At 49.4% G+C, this 26,130-nt stretch overlaps 1 protein-coding gene across 4 annotated transcripts in view; it reads right to left on the reverse strand.

Moving 5' to 3' along the window:
* PARVB (parvin beta) overlaps positions 1-26,130 on the reverse strand; it is an 86,089-nt gene that overhangs the window by 4,128 nt on the left and 55,831 nt on the right. For all 4 annotated transcript variants that reach the window (XM_027854341.1, XM_027854340.1, XM_027854339.1 and 1 more), the window contains exons 5-12: positions 25,729-25,869; positions 23,602-23,717; positions 21,509-21,567; positions 19,361-19,380; positions 15,514-15,575; positions 14,062-14,130; positions 8,433-8,534; positions 3,307-3,379 (exon numbers count right to left, since the gene is read on the reverse strand). In XM_027854341.1, the coding sequence (XP_027710142.1) occupies positions 3,307-3,379; positions 8,433-8,534; positions 14,062-14,130; positions 15,514-15,575; positions 19,361-19,380; positions 21,509-21,567; positions 23,602-23,717; positions 25,729-25,869 (642 nt within the window). The remainder of the gene's footprint in view (positions 1-3,306; positions 3,380-8,432; positions 8,535-14,061; positions 14,131-15,513; positions 15,576-19,360; positions 19,381-21,508; positions 21,568-23,601; positions 23,718-25,728; positions 25,870-26,130) is intronic.

The raw sequence follows: 26,130 nt of genomic DNA on the forward strand, positions 1-26,130 counted from the left end.
CACCAGGGGCTACCTGCCGGCCCGGGGGCGCCAGGACGGGACACCAGAGGCTACCTGCCGGCCCCGGGGGCATCTCCTGGAGCTGGAAGCAGGACGGCAGTAGACGCAGAGGGAATGAGTCAAGGCCGGCTTTCTGTCCTCTATAAGTAAGGGAGGCAGTGGGAGGAGCCTGGGACTCCGCCCTCCAATCAGAGGGGAGAGGTGGAGTCCAGCAAGGCTGGATGAAATTAGAGGTGATGAGCTTAACCAGGCAAAGCAGCAGGTGCAGAGGGGAGTCAGGTTGGGGGGGAGGGGCGGCTGGAGAAGCAAGGTTCTCCCTTCCCCCACCCCGACAAATGCCGGGATGGTCGCGGTGGAAACGGGCTACCATGGCCCTTCTTTACCTCCGCCAAGCCCACAGCAGCGCCAATGCTGGGCTTCAGGCATCAAAAAAGACCATACCCCTAACTCTGCCCAAAGAACACTGGGTCGGGTGTCCGAGGTGGGGCAGATCCTGGCCTAGCCACTTCACTGGGCACATAACCCCTGCCACCTGTTGTATTGGGGGAACCAATCGACAAGCATTTATGACGCACCCTCTGTATACTAGGCATGGATATAAAGATAAGTAGGAGCCAGCCTCTGCCCTCAAGAAGCTTCAGTTCTATTTGGGGACACAAAATAAACACAAATAAGCGCAGACTTCCTTAAACATCTACCATGTGCCAGGCCCTAGAGAGACAAAGAAAAGAGAAACAAGTCCCTGCCCCTAGTGGTGGGGGAGGGGACGATGTGCATAAAGTATGTACTCTATGTAAATGTGTCGTATTGTTGTCATTAATTCTCTAATACTTAACAACTTACTGTTTTCCTCCTACTGACCCTGTGAGGTCATACAAAATGACAGCAGAGGAAATAGAGTCACAGAGCTATAGACTCCAGACTCCCCCCACAGATCTTGGCCCCTCTGAAGCATAAAAGTAAGCCCCTAAGAACCATCACTGACCAAACGTTGGAAGTGACCTGGAATGCCATCTGGTCCAAACCCCTCATTTTACAGAGGAGTAAACTGAGGCATAGGGAGTTATTTGCCCAAGAACTGGAGATAGAAGGGACCCTGGATACCATCTAGCTCAACCCTCTCATGTTATGGGGGAGAAAAATGTAGCTCAGGAGGATAAGCGAGTGATTTGCGAGAGGAACAGAGGAAGTAATTGTCAGAGGCAGGAGTTGAACCCAGACCTTTTAACTCCAGAGCCAATGCCCTGGGCGCTGTACCACACTGTTCCCTTAGGATTCTTGTGAGTCCAAGCTGGGAATCAGATCAAGTTTGGCCTTGTAGTCTGGCTATGATACTCAGGAGACTGACCCAGTCCAGAGGCAACCCAAAAAAACAGACAGGTATGACTGAGGGAGGACTCCAGGGGCCTGGCACAAAGGGGGCTCCTAAGAACCAGACCCCTGGGCACTACAGGGTTCCCCCGCCCCAGGTATTCCCTGTCCCACCCCCATAAATCAATTAAACGCCTCAACAGGATATAAGGAGTGAAGCCTTCCAGACGTCACAGCTGCCTTTAGCCAGAGGGACAGACAGGTGGCCGTCCAAATGAACTCTCCTGAGTGGTATCACCACGGTCCAGAAATGCCCGGTTTAACAAAACCCAAGCTAACTGGACCTCGGCCGAGTTTCCCCGGGCTATTTCTGGGCACCAGCTGCCTTCTAGCCCAGGGTGTGCCTGCTCCCCAAGCCCATCCCTGCCCGACCCACACGTGCACTCAGGAGGGGACCCCGTGCAAGGCTCTGGGGGGAGCCCAAGGACTGTGAAGCCTGCTTCCCTCCCCTCGAGTGTCTTAGAATCCAATCACTGGGCCTCTTCCCCTTGCTTTAATTCGGTGTGAGCTTGGAAAAGTCCCTTTATTTCTGTAGGCCTCCAGCTTTCTCAACTCTAAGATGTTGGGGGACCTATCACTGGAAATCGTTGGGGTTGGAGATAATCTGACGGATGATGCTTTGAGCTCACAGTCCTGCCTGTGGCCCCTTTGCTCTGCCTCTGGCTCCTGGATTCTATTCCATGCCCCTGAAGCCTCCTCACCAGGGAAGATTCCCACACCCCTGCTGCTCTCTCCTCCTACTGGAGAGCTCCGCCATTTTCAGGAAGGGCCCAGGCCAGCCTTGCTCACACCTTCACTCCTCTGCTAACTTTTCCAACTTCTCCATGCTCCTGGAGGCTTACACACACACACACACACACACACACACACACACACACACACGCTCCTGGAGGCTTACACACACACACACACACACACACACACACACACACACACCCCTGGCCTGTACTCCCCCATTAGAATATAAGCTCCTTGAGGGCAGCCACTTTCTTTTTTGCCTTTATCTATATTCCCCACAGCTTAGCACAGTGCTTGGCACACACAGCACTGTATAAGTGCTTGGTGACTCCACTTTCCTCATCTATAAAATGGGAAAGGGGTAGTCAGTGGCCTCCAAGCTTCCCTCCAGCTCTAGACACATACTTTTATCTTATGGTCCTGGCTTTTATGCCTACTACATGGGTGACAATGGCCAAATCACTAAGCCTCAGTTTCCTCAACTGTAAAGTGAGGTGCTGAACTCGATCTCTAAGGTTCTTCCCAGTTTTAAAATCTATGACCCAATGACCTAGGGTCACCTCATTGCTTTGGGCCTCAGTTTCCTGATCTGTAAAATGGACTCAGTGACCTCAAAGGTCCCTTTCCGAGAAGTAGGTCTCCAGCCCAGTCCGAAGGTGAATAAGAGTCTCTCCCCTCCCAGCCCCACAACAGCTTCTCAATAACTTCCCTCTGAAGACCCCAGGGGACGAGGAGCTCATTTACCACCAGCCATGGTACGCTCCAAGGCAGTGACAGTCACCACCAATAGGCCATGCTATCAAGGGGAGAAAGCTTGGTTTTGAGCCTCTGCCCCATTCTAGCTAGGTGACTCTGGGTAAGTCACTTTACCTCTCCGTGGGCTAAGCAGCGATCCAAGGTGCTCCTCTGCGGCATGGAATTATCAGGACTAACCTGGCTGGGCCCCAATGAGGATGATGGGAAAAAGCACCTCCCTCCCATCTCTGCAGAGGTGGGGGGCTATGGGTGCAGAGTGCTGCATGTCCTCTCAGATTTGGTGACTGTGTAGAGTAACTTTTCTGAAGTGTATTTTGTTCCTTTTTTTGTTACAAGATATGGCTTGCTGGGGGAGAGGAATACTATTCAGAAAAGGAAAGAGATGAAAACAAGAGAAATCAATCATTTGTTTTTTCAGTCTTCTTAAAAGGAATCTCATACCTTCTGGGCGGGCCTTTGGTTTCTTGAGTCCGCCATCTTGCATGAGTTCAAAAGCGAATGAGACGTTGTGGACCTGCCCAAAAAAGAGTTGGTCATCATCATTAAAGACAGCACTTAACCTCTGGAGGACGTGGGCTAGAAACAGAATGTAAGCTTCCTGAGGGGAGAGACCAGCTCAGTGTTTATTGTCACATTCCCAGCACCCTCAAGCAAGCAATCAACATTTATTAAGTGCCACGTGCTGTGTGACACGCACACAGTAAGCATTTCATAAAAGCTAGGCAGACTGAATCAAATTCCACCTCCTCTTTCTCCCCCCAACAGAGAATCATGTTGAACGTCTGAGGACAAACTGCCACCACCTTTATCTTCACCTTCGGAGCCCCAGCCCAGCTCTCCCTGCCCCAGTGTCTGCCCTCCAGGGCCTTGCTTCTACTTTCAGGAAATTCATCCCCAACTGGAGCCAGAGGGTTGCCTCGCCTTGATGGGAGTCCAATGATTTCTTTTTTTTCCTATAAAATGATTTATTCTTGCAAAGTTCTATATAGCTTATAAAGTTCCTCTCTGCCCTTCCATGAGGTAAGTTGGGACAGGATGGTGGGTATCAGGAGGCCTGGGTGCAGTCCCAGCAAAGCCTGAGTCTCTGAGTGGAAAGGAGCTGCCCTTCCTTCAGGGACACATCTGCTGAACTGGGCTAGATGGGTGGGATGCAGAATGGACTGCAGGGACCCTGCCTCAGACCTCATTGCTGAGTGACCTTGGGCAAGTCACTTAATAATCACAGCAAGAGTTTACAGCACACTCAGAGGTCTGCAAAGCGCTTTATCAATACCTTGTCATCTCCTCACATAGAGACCCCTTCACCCAGTTGCCCTCCGGTGCAGATCCTCTTCCCTTCCCTCCTTCTTTGGGTCTCCCTGCCCCACTCGAGTCCATCCTCATGAAGGTCTGACTAGGTCACCCCCAATCAGTCAAGCCCAATGACTCCTCATCATTTCCAGAATCAAATATAAAATCCTATTTATCAATAAAAACCCTTCCTGACCTGATCCCTTCCCCCTTTCCAGCCTTCTTAGGCTGTCTATCTACGTGCTCTCTGGTCCAGTGGCATTGGCCCCCCTGACGCTCCTCCATGACCCTCCATCTCTGGACCTGTCCCCACACCTGGAAGGTTCTCCCTCCTCCTCTCCATCCTCTGGCTTCCCCAGAGACTCGGCCTTTCCTGGTCCCCATCCCCCACCGTCCCTCCTTTCCAATGACGCCTTGTATGTACTCAGTTTTTTGCATGGTGTCTTCTTTGTTAGACTGTGAGCTCCCTGAGGGCAGGGACCTGGCTTATGCTCTTCTTTATATGCCAGTGCTTAGTATGCAGTGCCTGGTACACAGTAGGTGCTACATAAATGCAACAAAATAGATGTAAAGGCACTTTTGACCCAGAAAGCACCCCCCTCCCCTCTCCCCTCCCCCCACCCCCTGGCCATAGGCTTTTTATTCTGGTGAGTCTGGGATTTCTAAAAGTGGGTAACACAAGGGTAAGGGAGACTTTCTAAGCCCTCTCTTCCAGATAATTAACATCATCAGGTCCTAAATGAGCTGGTGAGCTATTATTATGGGGGCATTAACTAGAGCCATGGAGTTGTGACCTGAGGACCTCAGTTTCCTCATCTGTAAAATGAAAATAATAATAGGACCTACCTCTTAGAGAGAAAAATATTAGTCTAGCGACTATGGGGTCTGAGGCATCCGACTACCTAACATTTGTTGTAGAGGCGCTTAAACCTTCCAACTAACCCATGAGGATTCAGAGAAACCCAACCTAAGACCCAATTGGCTGCCTGTTGGTCAGCCAAAGAAATTGGGGGAAAAGAAACTGGAGAAAAGCCATAAAGAATTCTGTAGTTGGAAAAGTTCTCAGAATGTTCAGCAATCAAAAACCCTTTGAACCATAATATTTTGATAGGTGAAGTGTAAAATGAATCAGAAACATATGGATAAAAATTTACTCACAATGCAGAATAACAACAGAAAAGCATTTGGAAAAAAAAAATCAGTGTTTAGTCCAACCCACAACATTTGAAAACAACTCGAGATGTCAGAAAGTCTATGATGGCCGAGTTGAACAGAAGGCCACGACTACACGCAGAGGTCAAACTTTCCCATGAGACTTCAGTAAACAAAACATAACAAAGGGACCACTGAACAAGGGGGATTCTCACAGACTGAGTCTTTGCACTGAGGTGACCTTGTAATTCACTTTGGAGAGAGGGAGAGGGAGAGAGAGAGAGAGAGAAGAGAGTCAGCCTCAAAGCCAGGAAGATGGAGCTACAAGCTCTGCCTCTTGACACATTCTGGCTGTGTGGCCTTAGCTAAATCACTTAACTCTAAGCCTCAGACAACTCTCTAAGACAGGAAATTTTTCTCACTTAACTAACCTGATTTTCATCTCTATGCTCCAATCTACTTATCCATCCCTAACTTCTCTGGGACTTTCAGTCCCTAACAGAACTCATTATCATTCCCCCTCAACATCCCACACCCACTTCCCAATTATGGTGGAGGGCATCACCATCCTCCCATCCCTCAGGCTCCCAACCTTGGAATCATCCTGGACTCTCTCACCAGGAAAGTCCAAGCTGCTTCCTGTCAATTTCACCTCTGCAACATTTCTTGTTGATTTCACCTCTGCAACATCTCTAGTCATTTTCACCTCTGCAGCATCTCTCATTGATTTCACCTCTGCAGCATCTCTTGTTGATTTCACCTCTACAACATCTCTAGTCATTTTCACCTCTGCAGCATCTCTCCTATATGCCCCCTTCTCTCCTCTAAGGCTGCCACCACCCTGGTGCAGGTTCTCATCCCCTCCTGCCTGGACTATTGCAATAGCCCATGCATGGGTCTTCCTGCCTCAAGTCTCTCCCCACTCCAGTCCATCTTCCATTCAGCCACTAAAGTGATCTTCCTAAAGCTCAGGTTTGACTATGCCACCCCCTACTCAATAAGCTCAGAGGCTCCCTCTTGCCTCCAGAAGCAAACAGGAAATGCTGTTTAGCATCCAAAGCCCTACATAACCTGGCCCCTCTCCTCCCTTTCCGGTCTTCTTGTATCTCATTCCTTGTGATTCTTACTCTCTAACCCAATGACTCCAGCCTCCTGGCTGGTCCATGAACAAGACCCTCCATCTCTCTCTCCATCCCCCATGCCTGTAATGCTCTCTCTCCTTCTGACTACTGACCTCCCTGGCTTTCTTTATGTCCCAAATAAAATCCTGTCTTCTTCAGGAGGTCTCCACCAACCCCTCTTAATTCTAGTGCCTTCCCTCTGGTAATTATTTCCTATTTATCCCGTATATAGCTTACTTTGTGCATATTGTAAGCTCCTTGAGAGCAAGGACTATGTATTGACTTTCTTTGTATCCTCAGGGCTTAGTACAGTGCCTGGCATATAGGAGGTGCTTAATAAACATTTACTGATTGACTGACTTAGAAAAAGTGCCAACCTGCATTGGTTGAGGGCCTTTCCTCACCTGGAAGTTCCCTATACTAATAAAATCACTAAGAAATCAGATCAATTTTCTAAGGAAGTCTAATAATTCATATCTTCTGATTCTCAGACTTTCACCTTCGGAGATTAGCCTCCCTCCCATCTACACCCTATTATAAAACCTCAAATAGTCCGAGAACACCATCTCCCCCATCACATTCTACCTGCTCTATTGTTCTACTTTTTCTTAGAGGTGGTGCAGCGGAGAAAGTGCTAGAGACCTGAGTTCAAATTTGGCCTCAGGACACTTATTAGCTGTGAGATGTTGGGCAAGTAACTGAACTTTTCTCAGCCTCAGTTTCCTCATCTATAAAATGGAAATAATAATGGCACCCCCCTCCCAGGGCTGTGGCAAGGCTTCAATGACGTTTGTAATGACCTTTGCAAACCTTAAAGTGCTTTGGAAATGCTATTCTTATTCTGTAATAAATTTTGCAGGAGGCAGTTTGGCAAAATGAGGAGAGACAGTGAGTCTCTAAGTCTCTGACCAAGGACTCATGATGAGTCCTCTGAGAAAGGGGGGATGGACTCAGGCTGCTGATGAAGGCCAGTGGACACAGCCAATGCAGGAATTTGTTTTGCTTGATTATTTAGATTTGTAAAGAGTTTTGTTTTTCTTACTTTCTCAGCTGGGGGGAGGGGAAGGAAGAGGGAAAGAAGATGAACCTGAAAATAAAATTAAATTGGCTTGTTTGTTTTTTTAGAAGATGTCTCTGATACATTCTGCCTCTGTGACCCTGGACAAATCACTTAAATTTCTCAGGAGTCCCAGGCAATGTTCTAAGACTGTAGGTCTAATGAAATCACAGGTCTAGTCCTCCTTCCTACCTAACTCACTCACTGCCACTGGACTGTAAACTCCCTGAAGGCAGGGACTATGTGACCTTTCAATTCTGTGCCCAAGTACCTGACACGGTGTCCCGACAGCAGATGCTCATCAAATGTCTGTCCAGTTAAATTTCAGTCTCTCTTTACTAGCTAGGATCTCAGCCCCTCTCCATGTATGTTTATTTTTTTAACAGTTTTACTTAAAACAATCTTCTCTCCAAAACAACGCCTCTGGCACTTGCCCTGTTGAAGCAGAGACATGGCAAGAACTCACAACCAAACACATTTTCTTCCCACTTAGAGGAGACATGAGAATATGGTCGACAAGACCTCCCAACCTTTCCTGAGTCTGGCAGGGGGCCCCTTCCTGGACTCTGCTGACTCCCTCCCACCCTCGCTGGGCTGCACCTGCCGCAGATGTCCTCGGTTAGCCTCAGCAGCCCGGAAGCTCAGGGCAGTGAGCCAGGAGCCGGTAAACAGAATGAGGCCCATACACCGGTTATACCCTTGTCTGGCTACTGGCACTGGCTCACATTCTCTGCCCACCCCCGAATCATCATGGAGATGGACGTCTTTCAGATGACCTTCGGGAGGGCCACGAGTGAAGTTTCCAATGACCACAGTTTCAAGGTTAACTCCTGAATCATTAGGGGCATAACCATAAGATGATGACACGCTCCTCCCAGGGTCCTTCCCCAAGCCATCACAAAGCCCGCAGCTCCAACACCCAGACATGCATGTAGCTGTGTATGTACCTTCTGGTCAAAATTCTCCGGAGTTAAATGGAAGTTATGGAGAGGAACAAAGTATCCTTCCAGCAGGCCCATGAGCAAAACCAGGTACACGCCATCTGCAAACTGAAGAAAACCAGCATCGGTGATGTTCCTGGATAGGTCCTGCCTCTGGTTCACTCAAGCAGAGAAAAGCCACGTTCCAGCCTAGAATGCCTGCCTCTGGGGCCATGCTCCCTCCATCAGGGCTGCCACGCTCCTTCTGCCATGGCCAGAGAGACACCTTCTCCTGGCCCCAAGGAGGGAGAAGACATCCTCACTTTTCAAACCATAGGAATAATTCTGGGTGGATGAAGCCTTGTGTCCCCAAGATGTAAAGGCATGGTCACTCTCATCCCTGGTCCTTAACCACTGTAAACTGAGCTCTGCGAGGGATCACTCACCCTTTTTGCAGAGGGAGAAACCAAGGCAAACCAAGGCTGGGGAACCACACAAAACCACAGGATATTGGAAGCACTGTGGCCCACAGAGGACTGGGTTCAAATCCCACCTTTGATCCTTACTATCCAGGTGACCCTGGGTAAGTCATTTAAAATCCCTAGGCTTCAGACCCCTCCCAGCTCCAGGAGAGCCATGACTCTATGAGATCATCCTGGTTCTGCCACCTTCTAGCTATGACCTTAGACAAATCGCTGGACTTCAGTGTCCTTGTTTGTAAAACTGGGGGAGGGTGGGGTGAGGGTCCCTTCCAGGCTGAGGCCTATGATCTTATGATGCTCCCAGCTCTTTCACTTTCCATCTGTGTGACCTTAGCAAAATCATGTAACCTCCATCCACCTCTGTTTCCTCTTCCGTAAAATGAGAGGGATGGACTAAATAACCTGTAAGGTCCCTTCCTATATCCCGGCTCTGTCACAGATGTGTGACTTTAGGAAAGGCCCTTCCCTCTCTGTGCCTCAGTTTCCTCCTCTGTCAAGGGAGGGCACCAACCAGACGGCCTCTAAGATCCCTTCCATTGGAAATGTCCAACTCCCTCATTTTACAATTCAAATACATCAGGCCCAGAAAAGGGCAGGGTTTGGGGGAGGTCCCACAGTCAATGGGCAGGAAAACAGGAAAGAGATTCCACGCTTCCTAGACTTTCTAGGTGCCATTTTGAAAGTATAAAGTATGGACTAAGGAAAGAACAATGGGGGTCCCCAGGGTCTAGAAAATACCAAGATGACAGGAGAGGAAATGAGGATACGCAGAGACGCTCTTAAAGAAGATGCCAGAGACCCCAGAGGGTCGGAAGGAGTGAGTAGCCACCAGCTGACTTACAAACAGGCAAACAGATGGAAACAATGAAGGGAGCCCAGGGAGAGGGGAGGATGGACTGGCCCATTCCTGGAGGGGCAGCTCAGAAGGAGGAAGAAGTAAGGGAGAAATCGCAAATATACTTCATCCCCAAACCACCTCCACAGAACAAGAGCACACGATGTCCCACAGGAGCTTTTCTATTCTTTTTCTAATTAACGTTCAGAACAGCCAGATGCTCAGTGTCACAGTGGATAGAGCGCTGTGCCTGGAGTCAAGAAGACCCAACTGCAAATCCCACCTCAGATATTTACTAGCTGCATGACCCTGGGCAAGTCACTTAACCTATGTTTGCCTCTATTTCTTCATCTATAAAATGGGGATGATACACCTAACCCCCAGGGTTGTTGGGAAGATCAATTGAAGTAAATATATAATTATATTTTAATATAATTATAATATAATAATATATTATAAACGTGATTTGTATATTTTATATATTTCTACATTAATATATAATATACATTTAATACATACTTATAATATAAACATGATTTATATTTTTATATAATTCTATATTAATACATAATATACATTTAATATCCATAAAGACCCTCAATCAATGCAGGTTGGCAGCTTTCTTAGTCAGTCAGTAGCTATTTACTGAATGCCTGCTATGTGCCAGGCACTGTGCTGAGAAAGGCAACAGGCCAATCCCTGTCCTCAAGGAGCTCATAATCTAATGGGAGAGACAACATATAAACAAATACATACAAAGTAGCTCTATACAGAATAAGTAGGAAATTTAACAAAGGGAAGACAGTGGAAGTAAGAGAGGTCAGGGAAGGCTTCCTGTAGGAGATGGGATTCTAGGTGGGACTCAGAGAAAGCCAGAGTGGAGGAGGGAGGGCATGCCAGGCAGGCGGGACGGCCAGAGAAAACGTCCAGAGCTGAGAGATGGACAGTCAGGAGGAGGCCAGTGTCACTAGATTAAAGATCATGTGTTAGGGAGCGAGGTGTCAGAAAACTGGAAATGTGGGAGGGGGCCAGGTCTGTATTTGCCTGCAGAGACAACACGGAGCCACTGGGATTTACTGAGTGGGGACAACAGGGCAGGACCTCAGTTAAAGTCCATTTTTACATCTGCAGGCACAGTGGGTAAGAGCTCCGAGGACATCCATTCAAATCGCAGCTCTTCACTCACCAGCAATGGAACTTTGAGCCAGTCCCTTCACGTGCCTCAGTTTCCTCATCTGTACAATGGACTCAATGACCTCTAACATCCGGCTCCAGGTCTCTGACTCTGTGAATTCTTTTGCTTTCATTGTTGCTGACCAGTCCCTAAGGACCTCCAGTGACCCTGGGTAAGCAGGAGCCTCAGTTTCCTCGTCTGTCCCACGAGAGGCCGGGCACTAGGTTCTATCTCTGGATATTCCTTCCAGCACCTCTCACAAGCCGAAATATTGGTGCATTCCGCGCCACCTGACCAATTCCACCCCTTAATGTACTAAGAGTGACTCGGCATCTCAGCAAAAGGCTTTCTAATAAGCATCGGTTTTACCTTTACGAAAAGAGAGAAATAAAAGCCTAGAGATTCACGAAACTGAGGGTGGCTTTCCCGGCTGGGCTCCTCAGCACTTAATTAAGTCCTGGCAGATTCAGGCCATAACAGAGTAGGGGGATCTGAGACCCCAGGCTGCTCCAATTACAAACTGCTCCAATTTCAAGGTCCTTTGAAGGCTTCCCAACAATCCTAAGAGGATACTGTTATTCCCATTTTGCAGATGAGAAAACTGAGGCTCTACGATCATAAACAGCCTTTAGATAGGCTTTATGTAGACTGGATCCCAACAACCATCCCGTGGGTGAGGCAGAGTGAGCAGAGGCCGGCTCCAGAGCCAGAATGACCTGGGTTTGGGTCCTGCCTCTGACAGAAACTGGTTCTGTGACCCTGGGCAAGTCAGAGGAAAGCAAAGCTATCATGCCTTTTTTTTTTTTTTTTTTTTAATTGAGGAGGAAAATGAGGCTCAGGGAGCTTACGGCTAATCTATTCCCCAGCAGCAGAGCTGGGCCTCCAAGCGCTTGTCTCCTGGGTTCCAAATCGAACACTTCTTCTTTTGTTTCTTCGGTATTTTGAATTTACTAATCAGCAGCAAACCAATGCTTCTTATTTTAAAATCAAATATTAATACATTCGCTTCACCTGCATTTGTTTCATGGGGTAGTCTTCCACTATGCTTCTCCTAGAGAGCAAACCCTTAGTGCAAAGAAAGGGGAAAAACCCAATGAAACTAACCAGCATATTGGGAAAAGTCTGACAGGGTATACTGTATTCTAAGCCCACAGCCCCCTACTCTTCAAGGGCTGGGAAGTACCGTCTAAAATCTCATGAAACACAAACATTTCAACAGACAAAGGAGACCCCAAAGAAGAGCATGATGGAAGAAATTGTAGATTTTGGCCACATAGTAGGGTTTGTTTTTTTAAGTTAAAATGTGTCCACTACATTTAACAGGGAATGGGGGTCGGTCCTATGATTTCACTGGTGAACTCCTGGTGTGGAAACTCGCTCCCCAGATGCAGGCTGCCATCTACTCTGCACCATTCAGTCTTAAAGAGTTCCAGGAGTCAGTCACTGGCCCAGAATCCCCCAGCTAGAATGTGTCAGAGGCAGAACTTGAATCCAGATCGTCCTGAGCCCAAGGCCAGTTCCCTTTCTACTCTGCCCGAACGGCTCTCAAAGATTTTCAAAGGAAGGAACCAGGGGCCCTGTTTGTGCCCCATTCCGAGTCTCTCTGGTTCCTCCAGCAGGCGTTCTCTTCACCGGCCATTGCTCAGCCCAGGCAGAAGGCTGGCTATCCCTCTCGTCCTGGTGCCCAGATCCTTTGCCGTGCCCTCAAGGACCACTTCCCATATGCTTGCCAGTCTCCACACCCCACCCAGGGCTCAATGCAATCACAGCCATTGGCTGGGGCAGAGAATATTCTACATTAGCAGCTAGGTTAATGCAAAAACCCCTAGCCTTTATTTCTGCAGCCAGGGGTCCATCCCCCATTGGCCCGAGGCTAACTTCAGTTCGTTCACTCCACAAATCCTGAGGGAAGGCCCACTGGGCAGTGTTAGGTGTTAGGCCAGCCTTCCTTCACTGAGAAAGGGGGTGATGACAATGAACACATTCACCGAGGCTCCAAGGCTACCTCATGGGTTCCCATGGTGGATCCCCATAGAAACCCCTTGAGGCAGGCACTACCGGAGCCCCCTTTTACAGATGAGGAAACTGAGGCTCAGAGCTGGGTGTGACCTTGCCCAACGTCCCTCCATCAGCAGAGACAGGATTCAAACCTGTCACGTAATCATGGGATGTAGGGCTGGAGAGATGACCCACCCTGATTAACCATTCACCAATCGACTGACCATTATCCTCCCGACAAATTATTAACCTTCATTTTAAGAGGCAGCAAGGGAGGCTTACTAACAAAGAGACTGTGTGAAGGTAGATAAATGTTCACAGGCGGCTGGACGCTCTCCTTACTGGAAAGGGGTGACGGCCGTGGCCCGGGAACGACGCTGATCACTGAGGGGTTTAAGCGGGAGCGTCTCAGCCCAAAGCCGAGGAAGTCACCTATCCCACGACTGCCCGGGAATCGATTTGCCACCTTCACGTGGCTGAAGAGGGCTTGGAAATAGACCCGTCTCAGGCTTCCTTCCGGCCCAAAGGAACAGAGGGGCCGCTATTATCATAAGGGCTTGGCTTGGGTATTTTGAAGGATGTTAGGGACGGGGACTGGAGCTGCGATTCTGTTTATTTAGGGGGCTCCCAGGTGAGAAAACTCCCTCCACCGGTGCAAGGTAGCACTCCTCTCTAAAGGACCCTCTCAGAAAGCTGCTTAGACCACCCTAAGGTTAAGGGTCACACAACCAGCAGAGAGGGGGCAAAGTAGGACTGCCCCCCACCTCCCTGGCCCCAAAGTCAGCTCTCTATCAACTAGGACACAGCTGCCCCTCTTCAAAACAGTTTAAAACGCAGTTACAAATGGCAAGACAGATGTAGATTCTGACCCAACCAATCACCAAGCCTTTGAAAGCACTCACCACAGAGAGAGGGACACGCTGGTGCCAGGGCGGGGGGAGACGGACAAGTCTGATCCCTTATTCTGCAGACATTGAGGACACTGAGGCTCCAAGCTGACTGGGGCTCCACCAGGCGGCTGGCAGCAGGGCCACGCCTTGAACCTGGGTCTCCTGCCCCGGCTGCTGTCTATCAGGACTCCCCACCCCTGCCCAGCCGAAGCCTCCTGCCGCCCCATGCGGCCTCCCCACAAGGCCTCAGGAAGCACGCCCAAGGGGCCAGTCTCACCTGCGACTCCAGCTCTGTCACCTCCAAGTTCAGCTTATTAAGGTGTTTGTTCACGAATGTGATAAGAGACTACAGAGAGAAGAACACAGAGACCGAGGGGTTAATGACGACCAGCCGGGCCCCCACAGGCCCAGTGGGGACGGCTCTGGGCACTAAAAAAAGAAACAAACTCTGAAAGTTAGAATCTAATGAAACAAGCTGATACTTCAATGGGATGGGTGCGTCCATCACCGGAGGGCGGGAAATACAGGAATATACAATGACATCCCTTGTGTGATGGGGAGCTCACCACCACTTGAGACAGCCTGGTCCATTTTTTTTTTTTTTCAAACTGTTCTAATCGAGATTAGTCTTCTAATGGGGAGGAAACCCAGACCATTCTAACCTGCTCCGGCCCCTTTTATGCATTTGCTTTCTTTTCCATTCCTTTGAATACGTGAAGGCACAGAATCACGCCTGGGATCCTGGAGGGCTGGGAAGGCCACCTTTTACAGATGAGGAAACTGAGGCCTAACACAGTCCCTCAATAATGATATGATAAGTACTGGTGAAGGACAGACCCCCACAACAAAATCCAGGATCCAATAATTAAAACCCTCTGACTCATCAGGAGCCTTCTTGCACAGTGGGGATTTCAGAAGATCTGAAATCACCTCCCGGCCCACCCCGCACCCCCCTCCACTCTAAGGTCCCCATCCTTCTGCAGACAGGCGCAGACGGATGAAAGGTCCCAGACAAAGGAGCAGCTCCAGCACAGGCCAGAGTCACCAGCTGCGCATTTCTCAGAGACACCCAGCAGCGGACCCAGAGTCCTCCACTCATCCTGCTTCGCCTGAATAAAGACATAGAGATTGAATGTATTTCTATGCCCCACCAGGGATGGGTTTCAATGTCTTTAACAATAAAAAAGTTTTTTTAAAAATTCAGGCCAGATGCTCCTGGAGGCTGCTCAGCTCCTAGCACTCCCGACTTCAAGAGAAGGAAGTTCACGCGGTCTGGTTTTTTGTTCCCCATTCGGGGCCTTGACATCTGCATGAGCTGATGAGGCCCTTCAAGGCCATTTCTCCTTTGTACGCCTGCCTGGAAGAAAATGGGCTCAATTTCCTCTCCAGACCCACTCTGACAGGCAAGCTCGGAGAAAGGTTTCATATAGGACTTAGATGTTCATCAGAAATAGCAAGGTCCAGCAGGCCTACGTGCTTAAAAAAACAAGGGAGAGAGGAAAAGGCTTGAATCTGAATGAGCTTCCACAGAACAGCGCTGGCTGGTGCAGGCCAGGAGGTCCCCGGGGAGCAGAAAGAGCCGACTTCTACGTCACAGCTCCCTTCCTGACTAATTATATCTCAATGTGAGCCGCAAAGACGCTCTAGATTTCAAGCATCAGCCGCCTCCTTGGCAGCAGGGTCACCTTCCTGCCATCGGAGCCCACAGCCAGAGTGGACCCCAGCTTACCTTCTTCACCACGCTGAGCTTATCGGGGGCGTGGTCAAAGAGCGTGTCGAAGGCGTCTCGTTCTGTGGGCACACGGAATGAGAGGCGCGTTAGACAAGAGAGAGCCGGGGATGATGGAGAGAACCGGCACCCGGACCACGCTGGAGCCAGCCCAGAGATGGCCTCATTGCCAGGCCGGAAGGAAGCCCTGAGGGCAGGCACTTTCCTTTCTGTCTTTGTATCCCTGCACTGAGCATCAGCCTGGCATGAGACTAGAGACTGGACTTGTGTTTTCATTGGTATAAGGAACCTTCAGGGGAGGAACTCGGGGGCCACTGAGGCCAACCCTTTATTTGACAGACAGGGAAGCCAAGACTCAGGAAAGTGTAGTGATGAGGCTCCCAGTTCTAGAGTTGGAAGGGCCCTCCAAACCATTTACTCCTACCCTTTCATTTCACAGATGAGGAAACTGAGGCTCAGAGTTTAAGTGACTTGTCCAGGGCCACACAGCTAGTAAGTGTCTGAGTCAGAATTTGAACTCGGGTCTTCCTGACTCTTCTGTATTACTGTACTACAATACAGAGTTTAAACTATTTCAACAGGATCATTCCATGATCTTTTTTAAAAAAAGAAATTCGAACTGTTCTCAAACAAAATGAATGCTTCAGAATTTGGCTTTAAAAAACCCTACGAACTACGGCAGCCTGCCTCCTATCCCCAACAGTCTAAGCAAGGCCATGGCCACCTCTCAAGGACAGGTCACATCTCTTAAGGGGCTGGCTTCACATGTATTTGTTGGCATGTTGTCCCCGGTTGGACTGTAAGCCGCTTGAGGGCAGGGACCATCTTTTGTCTCTTTTTGTATCCCCAGAGCTTAGCCCATATGAGCCTGGCACATAGTAGGCACTTAATAAACGCTCACTGAATTAAACTGGATTGAATTAAGGTACAGATAGGTGGAGAAGCTTTTAGAAGATGGGACTTGGAGATTCAAGTTCAAATCAGGTCTCAGACGCTTACTAGCTGTGTGACTCTGGGCAAGTCACTTTATCTCTGTCTGCCTCAATTTCCTCATCTGTAAAATGAGGATAATAATAGTACCTACCTCCTAGGGCGCTCGTGGAGATTAAATGAGATCATATTTGTAAAGTGCTTTACGAATGTTAAGGCCCTACAGAGATGTTAGCTACTATCATTGCTATGACTAACGCTATTATTCTTATTACTATTACTGTTGCTACCATGAAGGCACCATGCAAAGTCGGCCTCTCAATTTCCCCGCAGCACTGAGATTCTTCACCTCGGGTCCACAAAAGCCGTTTCAGGGGATCGGGGAACTTCTTTGTTGGGGGATTTTGGTAAACAAGTATTTTTATAACTGTATCTCACTACAACTGCTTCTTTTTGTAATTTCCTGCATTTTATTTTGTGCATTTAAAACCTGACTCTGCAAAGGGCCCTCGAGGCTTCACCAGACGGGCCCCCAGAGGGCTCCAGGGCACAAACAAGGTTCAACCCCCCGATTTAGGGCACTCAGTAAGCTGGCCTCAATGCCCAAAGTGTGATCTGGAAGGGAAGCCTAAGAATCGCTGGACCTAGAACTCCCAACCTCCTCCCAGCTGGGGTGGGGGTGGGTGGCCAGTGAACAGGGACAAAAGCACAGTGGGGTCCAACCTAGCTCTGGGGGGTAGGGAGCAGAGATGCCATCTTTCTGCCTCCCCACGCTCCCCTCCCAAGTCTCCCTCCGGCCACAGAAGGGGTGCAGGGCCCACCCACCTGCCAGACAGCCCAATTTCCAGGGGTAGCTGAGACGGCAACCAGGAAGTGTTGCCATGGTGACCCCACATCATGATCCCTCACTCCCTGAAGATGCTTTTTCCTATTAAGAGAAGAAGCTCTTCATGGGCCGCTGCTGGAGGAGTCTCTGGAGACCTCAACCTGGTCACCTGACAGGCTGAGTGGGAAGTGGCCGAGGTTCTTAGCCTCCCTCTGACTCAGTCAAGAGGGCACTGAGGAACCCCGAAAAGGGGAAATTTATCGTACCAATACACGGATGCTCCTGACACTCAACAAGTAGATCACAGGATCCCAGATCAAGAGGTAGATTTTTATTTTACAATGGGGGAAACTGAGGGCCAGAAGGCCAACGACTTGCCCAGGGTCACACAAGTGGAACGCACCAGAGACAGGATCTGAACCCAGGTCCTCTGATTCCAGATCTCCTAGCATGTCTGAGAAGAGCTGCAATCTACAAAGATGGATGGCAGACCCAGACCAGCACACAGAATTACTCCCTTCTCCCAAACACAAGGCAGCTTTGGCTTTCGCTGTTCCCAGGGAGGGTGGAAGGAGAAGGGAGACTCCATGGTCCCTGGCACCTGACTCCCCCTCCCAATCTAGCGCCTCCTCTTCTAATGCCTCTATGCCTGTTTATGCACCTAATTATTGGTACGCTGTTCCCTCCATCGGAATGGCTGCCCCCCGATGGCAAGGGGTGAGTTCTCTTTTTCTTTGTATCCATAGTCCTCAGCCTAGCACCTGATTCATAGCAGATACTTAGTAAGTGCTGGCTGATTGACTGGTCAACAGATCTGCTGTTGACACATTTCTCAGGCACAGTATCCAACATCAAGGCAGACTTACCATAAGAAGAGAGACAGCTATCGACAGTGTCTCACTTTCGTTGTTTTTTAAAATCCTTTTTCCTTTTTGGGCAATTATCCATCTGCCCTTCTCCTCCCCCCTGCACCTGAGCTGTTCTGGAAAGCCCACACCCCCCAGATGCCAGCCTCGATCCCCTCTGATGCCGGGAGCCCAGCTCTGACAGCCTGCCACTGGACCCAGGGCAAAGCCTTTCAAGCCCTGCGCCCTGGCCCCAGCCGCTGGGGTGACCCAGGCAGGGCTGGCCAGTCAGGTAAAAACTAAGCTCTGTAATGGCAAGAGAGGAAAAGAAAGGGAAAAACATCCCGAGCAGCCACAAACACCTTCCCTTCCCTTGCTGGAATAACCACAGTAACTCCCCCCAACCCTACCCTCTGCCTCTCAGCTCCTGGTTTTCCCATGGCAGAGAATGGAGAATGACTTCTAGAAATCAGAGCCAAACCCAAGAACCCTGGTTTTTTGATCAGCTTTAGAATACAAAGGAGAAAATTATCTTAAACACGAAAATTACATTCAATCTCATATTCCAGGGAAACTGGCTGATTGGATCAGCGCACTCTCTTTTCTGGGTGGCATTCAGTGCTCTCTACCTGCCTTCACCTTCTCTGAATGACCCTCCTCTCCTATATAGACCCTAATTCACCCTCTCCCCATCTCTTCGCTAGGCTGCAGCTGAGAAGCCCAATGAAAGCCGGGATGTTTGCCCAATTTCCCAGTGTCCACTGCGGTCCATTCTCATGGGCCAAACATGGCCATGACTTCCCTTTTCCTAGCTCCTAGCCAAGATTTCACATCCTGAGAGAAAGAATACCCAGAATACAAGACCACCAGGCTCCCCTCCAGTAGGAATAAGACAGGTCCAATGTCCATCAGCTTGGTAAGAGAATTTAACAGCTGGGGGTGCCACAGCACACAGGGTTCAAAACCTAGAGGCAGAAAGACCTGAATTCAAATCCAGCTTTAGATGCTGACTAGCTGGGTGACCCTGGGCAAGTCACTTCACCTCTATCTGCCTCAGTTTCCTCATCTACAAAATGAAGACACTAATAGCACCTACCTCCCAGGGTGGTTGGGAGAATCAAATGAGATAGTTGTAAAGTGCTTACTTAGCACAATACCCAGCACATAGTAGGTGCTATATAAATGCTAGCTATTATTCATTATCATCATTATCATTATTAATGTGTTGATTTCCCCAGTTACTTACCAAATCTTCCCATCATCATCCTGCAAATGAAAACAGGAAAAGGACCCTCTATCAGAGCAGGTTCATTTAAGGAGGTAGAGAATTCTTAAGGAGACAAAAAGCAGGTGAATAGAGGCACATTGACACAGTTACTGATGGTTTTGGTTATAGAATAAGTCATATAACTAACTGTTCATCACAGCCTTTTATCCCCATTCTATCCTCCTTATAAAAAGCAAGTATTCTTCACCTGTGGTAGAGGATTTTTTTTAAAATGTTGATAACTGTATTTCTTTTTTTGTTTAATTTATTTAGTATTTTAGTTTTCCCTGGTTACATGTAAAAACAATTTTTAACATTCGTTTTTTTTTTCCAGCCAAAGACAAGGTTTATTAAAGATCCGCCATATTAGCCAGACTCTTAAGGAATCTGAGCATCTGTGAGTTACTGGCTAGATTGTAAAGATCTGAGCAGTAGCTAGATTATATGAATCTGAGCCATTATTTTTTTTGGGGGGTAGGGGTGAGGCAATTGGGGTTAAGTGACTTGCCCAGAGTCACATAGCTATATATAGTGTAATGCGTCTTGAGGCCATATTTGAACTCGGTCCTCCTGACTCCAGGGCTGGTGCTCTATCCACTGCGCCGCCTAGCTGCCCTAACATTCGTTTTTAAAATGTTTGAGTTCCTAATTTTCTCCCTTCCTTCCTCCTCACCCCCCTCATTGAGAAGGCAAGCAATTCGATATAAGTTACACATGTGTAGCCATGCAAAACACTTCCATATTAGCCATGTTGTGAAAAAAAAAAACATACCAAAAAAACCAAAACACAAACACCTCAAAAAAAAAGAAAGAAAGTAAAAAAGTCTGCTTCAAAGTCTGCTGTATTCAAACACCATCATTTCCTTCTCCAGGGATGAACAGCATTTTTTATCATACATCCTTGAGAGCTGTTTTGGTTTGATAACTGTATTCCACTATAATTGGCTCCCATTGCAATCCTATGCATTTTATTTTAAGCATTTAAAAACCTTATTGTTTTGTGGGGGTTTTTTCGGTCTGTGTTTTCTTTCACAACATGACTAATAGGGAAACACATTTGGCATCACTGATTGTACATGTATAACATATGTCAGACTGCTTACTGTCCCAAGGAAGGAGAGAGAAAATTTGGAACTCTAAATTTTAAAAAATTAATGTTAAAAATTGTTTTTACATGTAACTGGAAAAAATATTATCCAAAAAAATTTATTCTGAGAGAGGGTTCCCCTCAGCTCCAGCACACTGCCAGAGGGGTCTATGACATACAAAAGGCAAAGAAACCCCTTGTAATAGAAAGTTCTGGTCCGTTTTCCTTTTAGAATGTAAGCTCTCTGAGGGCAGGGCCTGTTTCATGTTTATCTTGGCATCATCAGAGCCTGGAACTTCATGGGTATTCAATAAATGCTTGCTGATTGAATGACTGACTGGTCAGACCACTTGTACTGACCCTTCTCCCTGAGCCCGTTTCTTCATCCGTGAAATGAGGAGTCTGGATCTCAGACTTAGAACCAGAAGGACCCCTGGCCAACGCGCTCCATCCCTCCTCGGAGCCCCATGTGCTCCACCCCAATACCTAGCACAGGGAACTGCATACAGTAGGAGTTTAATAGATGTTCGGGGCATTGAATGAAGCATTTAATTAAGTACTTACTATATGCCAATATAGTACAGTGTGGGGCTTTGGAGACCTCAAAACTTTCCAATTTTCCCCAAGTGGATTCAAAGCTGTCTGTGTCAATGAAAAAAGCTTCAATGTGCCTCCCTCCCTCTGACCAAAGTATTAAGTGTGACAATTAAATGAAGCCAGGTCAGGTAACAGGAGCAAAGAACACGGCAGATTAAAGCCGGGCGCACAGTAGGCACCTTGTGAGTGAAGGATCGCTTGATTAAAACTCGCACCCCCGGAAGCAGGGACCAAGAGGCACAAAGCCTTGGGGGAAGGAAGGCAGTTCTATCTGGAGGAGGTCGGGACCTGAGCTGCCTTCCAAGCAGACCTCCAGATTAATGGAAAATGGCCCAGCCCCCCCAGGGGAAGCTGGTACTGGAGATGATGAGAGTGGTAATGAGACCAGGCCGAGAATAGCGGACGCTCCATCCGCGGCTCGTGGAGAAGGGGTCATCACTTACTCGGCGGTGCTGGTCAGCTCCTGTACCACGTGGGCCGAGTGCAGCAGGCCTTCCCGCTTCTGAAAGAGCCCAAAGCCAGGAAGTGAAGCCGGCTGCCTCAAGGGAGGCCCACCTCCAGCCGGCAGCCCTCCCATGCGGTCCTTCCTCAGGATTCACATGTCTCTAGAAGGCCCCGCTTAGAACCTGGAAGGGGCGACCGTCCTTTCCCCAATCCCTCCTTAAGCAGCCTGGCAGGGAGGAGAAGGGGCTGGAAAGGGGATCTGAGCGAGGGGCCCAGCTGTCCTTGTTCACCGGTCAGTTTACAGGTCAGCCAGGCCCCAGGGCCAGAGCCTGAGGGAACAGGACAGAGCTGGGACGGATCAGACGGGGAATGGGGACCAGGAGGACGGGGAGGGGCGCTGTGCCCAAGGTGGGGCGGGATGCTGGGAATCTCAGAGCATCAGCCCTGAATGGAACCCCAGAGACCCCCCAGAGCTCGGTGACTAGAGATGGAGAACAGAGGCCCCGCGGGAAAGGGACAAGCCCAGGGCCACTCAGCGAGGGCCAGGGCTGGGAGGTGCTGAGCCCAGGGACTCCCACCACTCCTAGTGAAAGCTGCTTGGGGCAGGCCCTGGAGGGACCATCTGGGGACACCGGCCCAGAGACAAACGCCCGGCAGGCTCATTTCAAATGCGGAAAACTGTGAGCTTTCTTTCTGCCAAGGGCTGGCTCAGCTTCACCCTCATGGGCGCCAGGGAGCCCCTTCTAACCAAAACCAGAGAGAGAGAGAGGGAAAAGCAGCTGAGGAAAACAAACCACAGATCAACTCTACCCAGAGGTCTATGCTGTGCTCCGCACCCATGGCCCCCCACCTCTACAAAGGCAAGGCGGGGCCTTTCACCGACTCTCACTTCCTATGTTCTAATCCCAGCAGTCGGTGAACTGGTCTTCTCAGTTCTGAGCTGAAGGCAGCAGACTAGTTGGGCTCTTACATGCAGTAGGCGCACAGTAAGTGCCTCTTGGCTAAAATGAGAAAAAATACACTCACTCACTCACACACACACACACACACACTCTCATATGCATTCACACTCACTCATATGCACTCACATACATTGTCTCACTCTCACATGCACTCTCACACACACACTCAAATACTCTTGCACACCCTCTCACATGCACTCATATACACTCACTCTCACACTCTTGCACACTCACATATGCACACTCACATGCACTCACACACACACTCACCCATACCTAGTCTCACACAGACTCATATTCTTGCACACTCACACCTGCACACTCACACATTCTTGCGCACTCACACACATGCACATACATGCACTCAAATGCATATACTCACACCTACATACTCTTACACGAGTACTAACACTCCTGCACACTCACACACACACTCACCTACATACTCCCACACACTCACTCCTGCACACTCACATACAACACACACTCATATGCACTCATATACACTCTCACACCTACATACTCTCACACACATACACTCTTGCACATGCAACACACTCACATGCACTCACTCTCACACCTACAAAAGCTCACACGCACTCACACGCTCTTGCACACTCACACACAGACACATACACAGCCCTCCATCTTGAAGGCCAGGCTTCCTCCATCACCCATCTGCTGCTTCATCCAAAGAAGACTGAGCCTGAACCGCTGGGAGTCAAGAAAGCCTGGTGGGGAGAGCGCAGCGAGCGAGTCTCGAAGCTTTTGTTTTGCTGGGTCTCTCGGCCCTGCCTGCAAACTTCTCTGCTGAGTGATAAGCGTATTTAGGAACTGAATATTGAATTCTGCCACACTGGCTGTAGAGGGAGATGAATGTGCCTTTTGAAAGAAAATCTTGGGAATGAAACCTGAAAGCTCCAGGAGCCTCTGGGCGCGCCTTTCCTTCGAACACGCCATTGTTTCTCATTTCCATCATTTATCTCAAATCCGGGGTGAGCTATAAATTCCATCAAAAAGAAAAACAGAACAGGGCCTCTCAGGAGAAAAAAGGAGAATTATGAGCCAGGGAGCCTGCCCAAGCCGGCCCGACGGATGAGAAAAGCGGGACGCGGGACAGTGTTACTTACTCTAACAACCACCACCTGCACAGAGACGTGCTCGGGGAGCCGGATGGGGGCTCGGAAGTGTATGGCCAGGGCAACCAGGAGATGAAGGATCGCCACAAGGTTCTTCCCATGGATTGCTACAGAGGGGAGAGGAAAGGAAGGCGCGTTTGCACAATATTACACTAAAAAATGATGCAGTTTGGAGGGGAGAGGAGGCAATGATAAGGAAGCAGCAAGGTATAGTAAATAGAACACTGGGCTTGGATTCGAATTCTGGCTCCTTCTGGGTGATTCTGAGCACGACACCTCAACTCTGGGTCCCAGGTTCCTCCTCTGTAAAATGAAGGCATTTGACCTCTGAGGTCCTTTCGGATTCTACATCTATGGCTCTCTGAGCCTGAGTCAAGAGAGCTGGGTTCGAGCCCCACCACTACTAATTACCTCCCATGGGATGATGAGTAAGCTATTGAACCTCTCTGCTCATCAGTTTCTCATTGTAAACTAGATGAGGTTACACGGTACACCTTGAAGCTAGACTGGGAATTTCAGCGCCGCTCCAAAGGGCAAGACGGGAAATGAGATGGGGCCAGGCTGCCCGGTGATCCGAGCCGTCTGGCCCCCTGCCCTCTGCTCTGCCTCCTGGGCCCTAGGCTCTGGCCGGTGAGCTTGTGCCTTCTGCCTGGAACCAGGCCTCCGAGCCGCCTTCCGTCCACACTGTATCGTCCCCTGGCCTCTTTATGTGCTGTCTTCCCTCATTAGAATGTGAACTTCTCGAGGGCAGGGACTGCCTCGCTTGCTTGTATGTGTAACCGAGCCCTTAGTAAGGTGCCCATTTCGCTGATTCACGATCTTTAAGGGCCCCCCAGCTCTATGTCTGCCCGGGAGAGGAGAACTGGGGTCCAGGACATCCCCCCCTCTTCCACCGACAAATCCAAGCTCTCCACAGCCCAGGAGATGGTCTTCAGGAACAAGTGAGCCAGATGGGGCCAGGCCCCGGCCTCCCCCTCACTTCGCCAGCCAGGCCAGCCGCAGCTCTGACGTCAGGCAGGTTGTCGAGTGGGAAAACATCCGTATTAAAATGAATTATCTCTGCCATCATAGACAGAAGCACGTCGCCGCTTCCACGCCACAGCTGTGAGCGCCTGCTGCAACGGCAGCCTTCGGACCAGAGGAGGTGAGGGGTGAGCTCTGCTTTCAGGTTTGTGCTGACAGGGAACACCTGCTTTGGTTAATTAAGTTTCTATTCGCTCTCACTTAGCAGGGAGGCTTGCTGCTGTCAAAAAAGCCCTCCAGAAAACACCTAATGAGAATTACCTCCCGCTCCCAAGAAGACTAGATGGGAAGGGGGAGAAAGGAGCCGGAGGTTCCCAGAGGGCTCTGGAATGGAGGGTGGAGCCAGGGCAGGTGCAGAGAGGGCCAGGAAGAAGTGAGGAGAGGGGGAAGGGGGAAGGGGGAAGGAGGGAGGAAAACTTACTGCGCCCACAACTCGGCGGGACAAAAAGTGCAACGTGATGGAGCAAGGGGACAGACAAGGGATAGGGGAGAGAGCGGGAGCTCCAGAGGGAAAGGACCATCTCTTACGCTTAGCACCAAGTCTCTGAACTCTACAGGCCTCTGCTCCCTCATATATGAAACGAGGAGGCTGATGCTCTGATGCCCACTGTCTGAATGACCTTGGACGTGTCCCTTTCCCTCCCTCAGCTTCAGTTTCCTCCTCTATAAAATGAGGGGATTGGACCAGACAGATGCCTCGGAGGTGCCTCCTTGCTCCAGAACCAAGATCTTGGGGCGACGGTCCCATGGAACTCTTCCATTTGGAACCTCAGAGCTGGAGGGGACTTTTGAGGTCACCCAGTCCAGAGGCCCAATCGGGCCTCTTCCTGCTGATTTAAATCCTGAATTATTCTGCTTAATACCATAAACACACAAGCTGTACAACACGCTTCCCAACGATTGGCTCTGGGGGATTACCCAGACCACTGGTTCCCCTCCATTCGGGCAGATAATCCACTGTTGACTATGCTGTCTTTGGGGGAGTCAGATTATGTCTAAGGAAAAGGCCTATGGGGGCAGAGTCTTATCCATCCCACTCAGCTGCCCACGGCTGCCATCTTGACTGCCCCACCTCCGAGGGTATGAACTACTCACAGTCCACATTCCATTTGATAGCCCAGCCATGGGGCCGCAGGATGTCGTAAACCGCCTCCAGGATGGTCTGCAGCTTTTGTTTCTGGCCTATCTCTGACTGCGTCACCTCAGCCACATTTAGCTTGCGGTCGGCTAACTTTTCTGCAGGGAGGACGAAGGATAAAAGGCAAAGTCAGGCGAGGGGTATGGCTGAATGGGTCTGAGAACCCAACTAGTCAGAGCCTCCCCACAGCTCCCCAAGGCAAAGGGGAGATCTGGAGTCATAGGAATTCTCAAAGAGCAGGGCCCATAGCCAATGATTAATAAATACTTTTTTGTTCATTCATTCATTCATCCATCCACCCATCCATCTATCCATTCATTCATTCATTCATCCATCTACCCATCCATCTATCCATCCAT

This window comes from Vombatus ursinus, unplaced genomic scaffold (genome assembly GCF_900497805.2).
Source record: "Vombatus ursinus unplaced genomic scaffold, bare-nosed wombat genome assembly UNPS02010394.1, whole genome shotgun sequence".
Lineage (NCBI taxonomy): Eukaryota > Metazoa > Chordata > Mammalia > Diprotodontia > Vombatidae > Vombatus > Vombatus ursinus.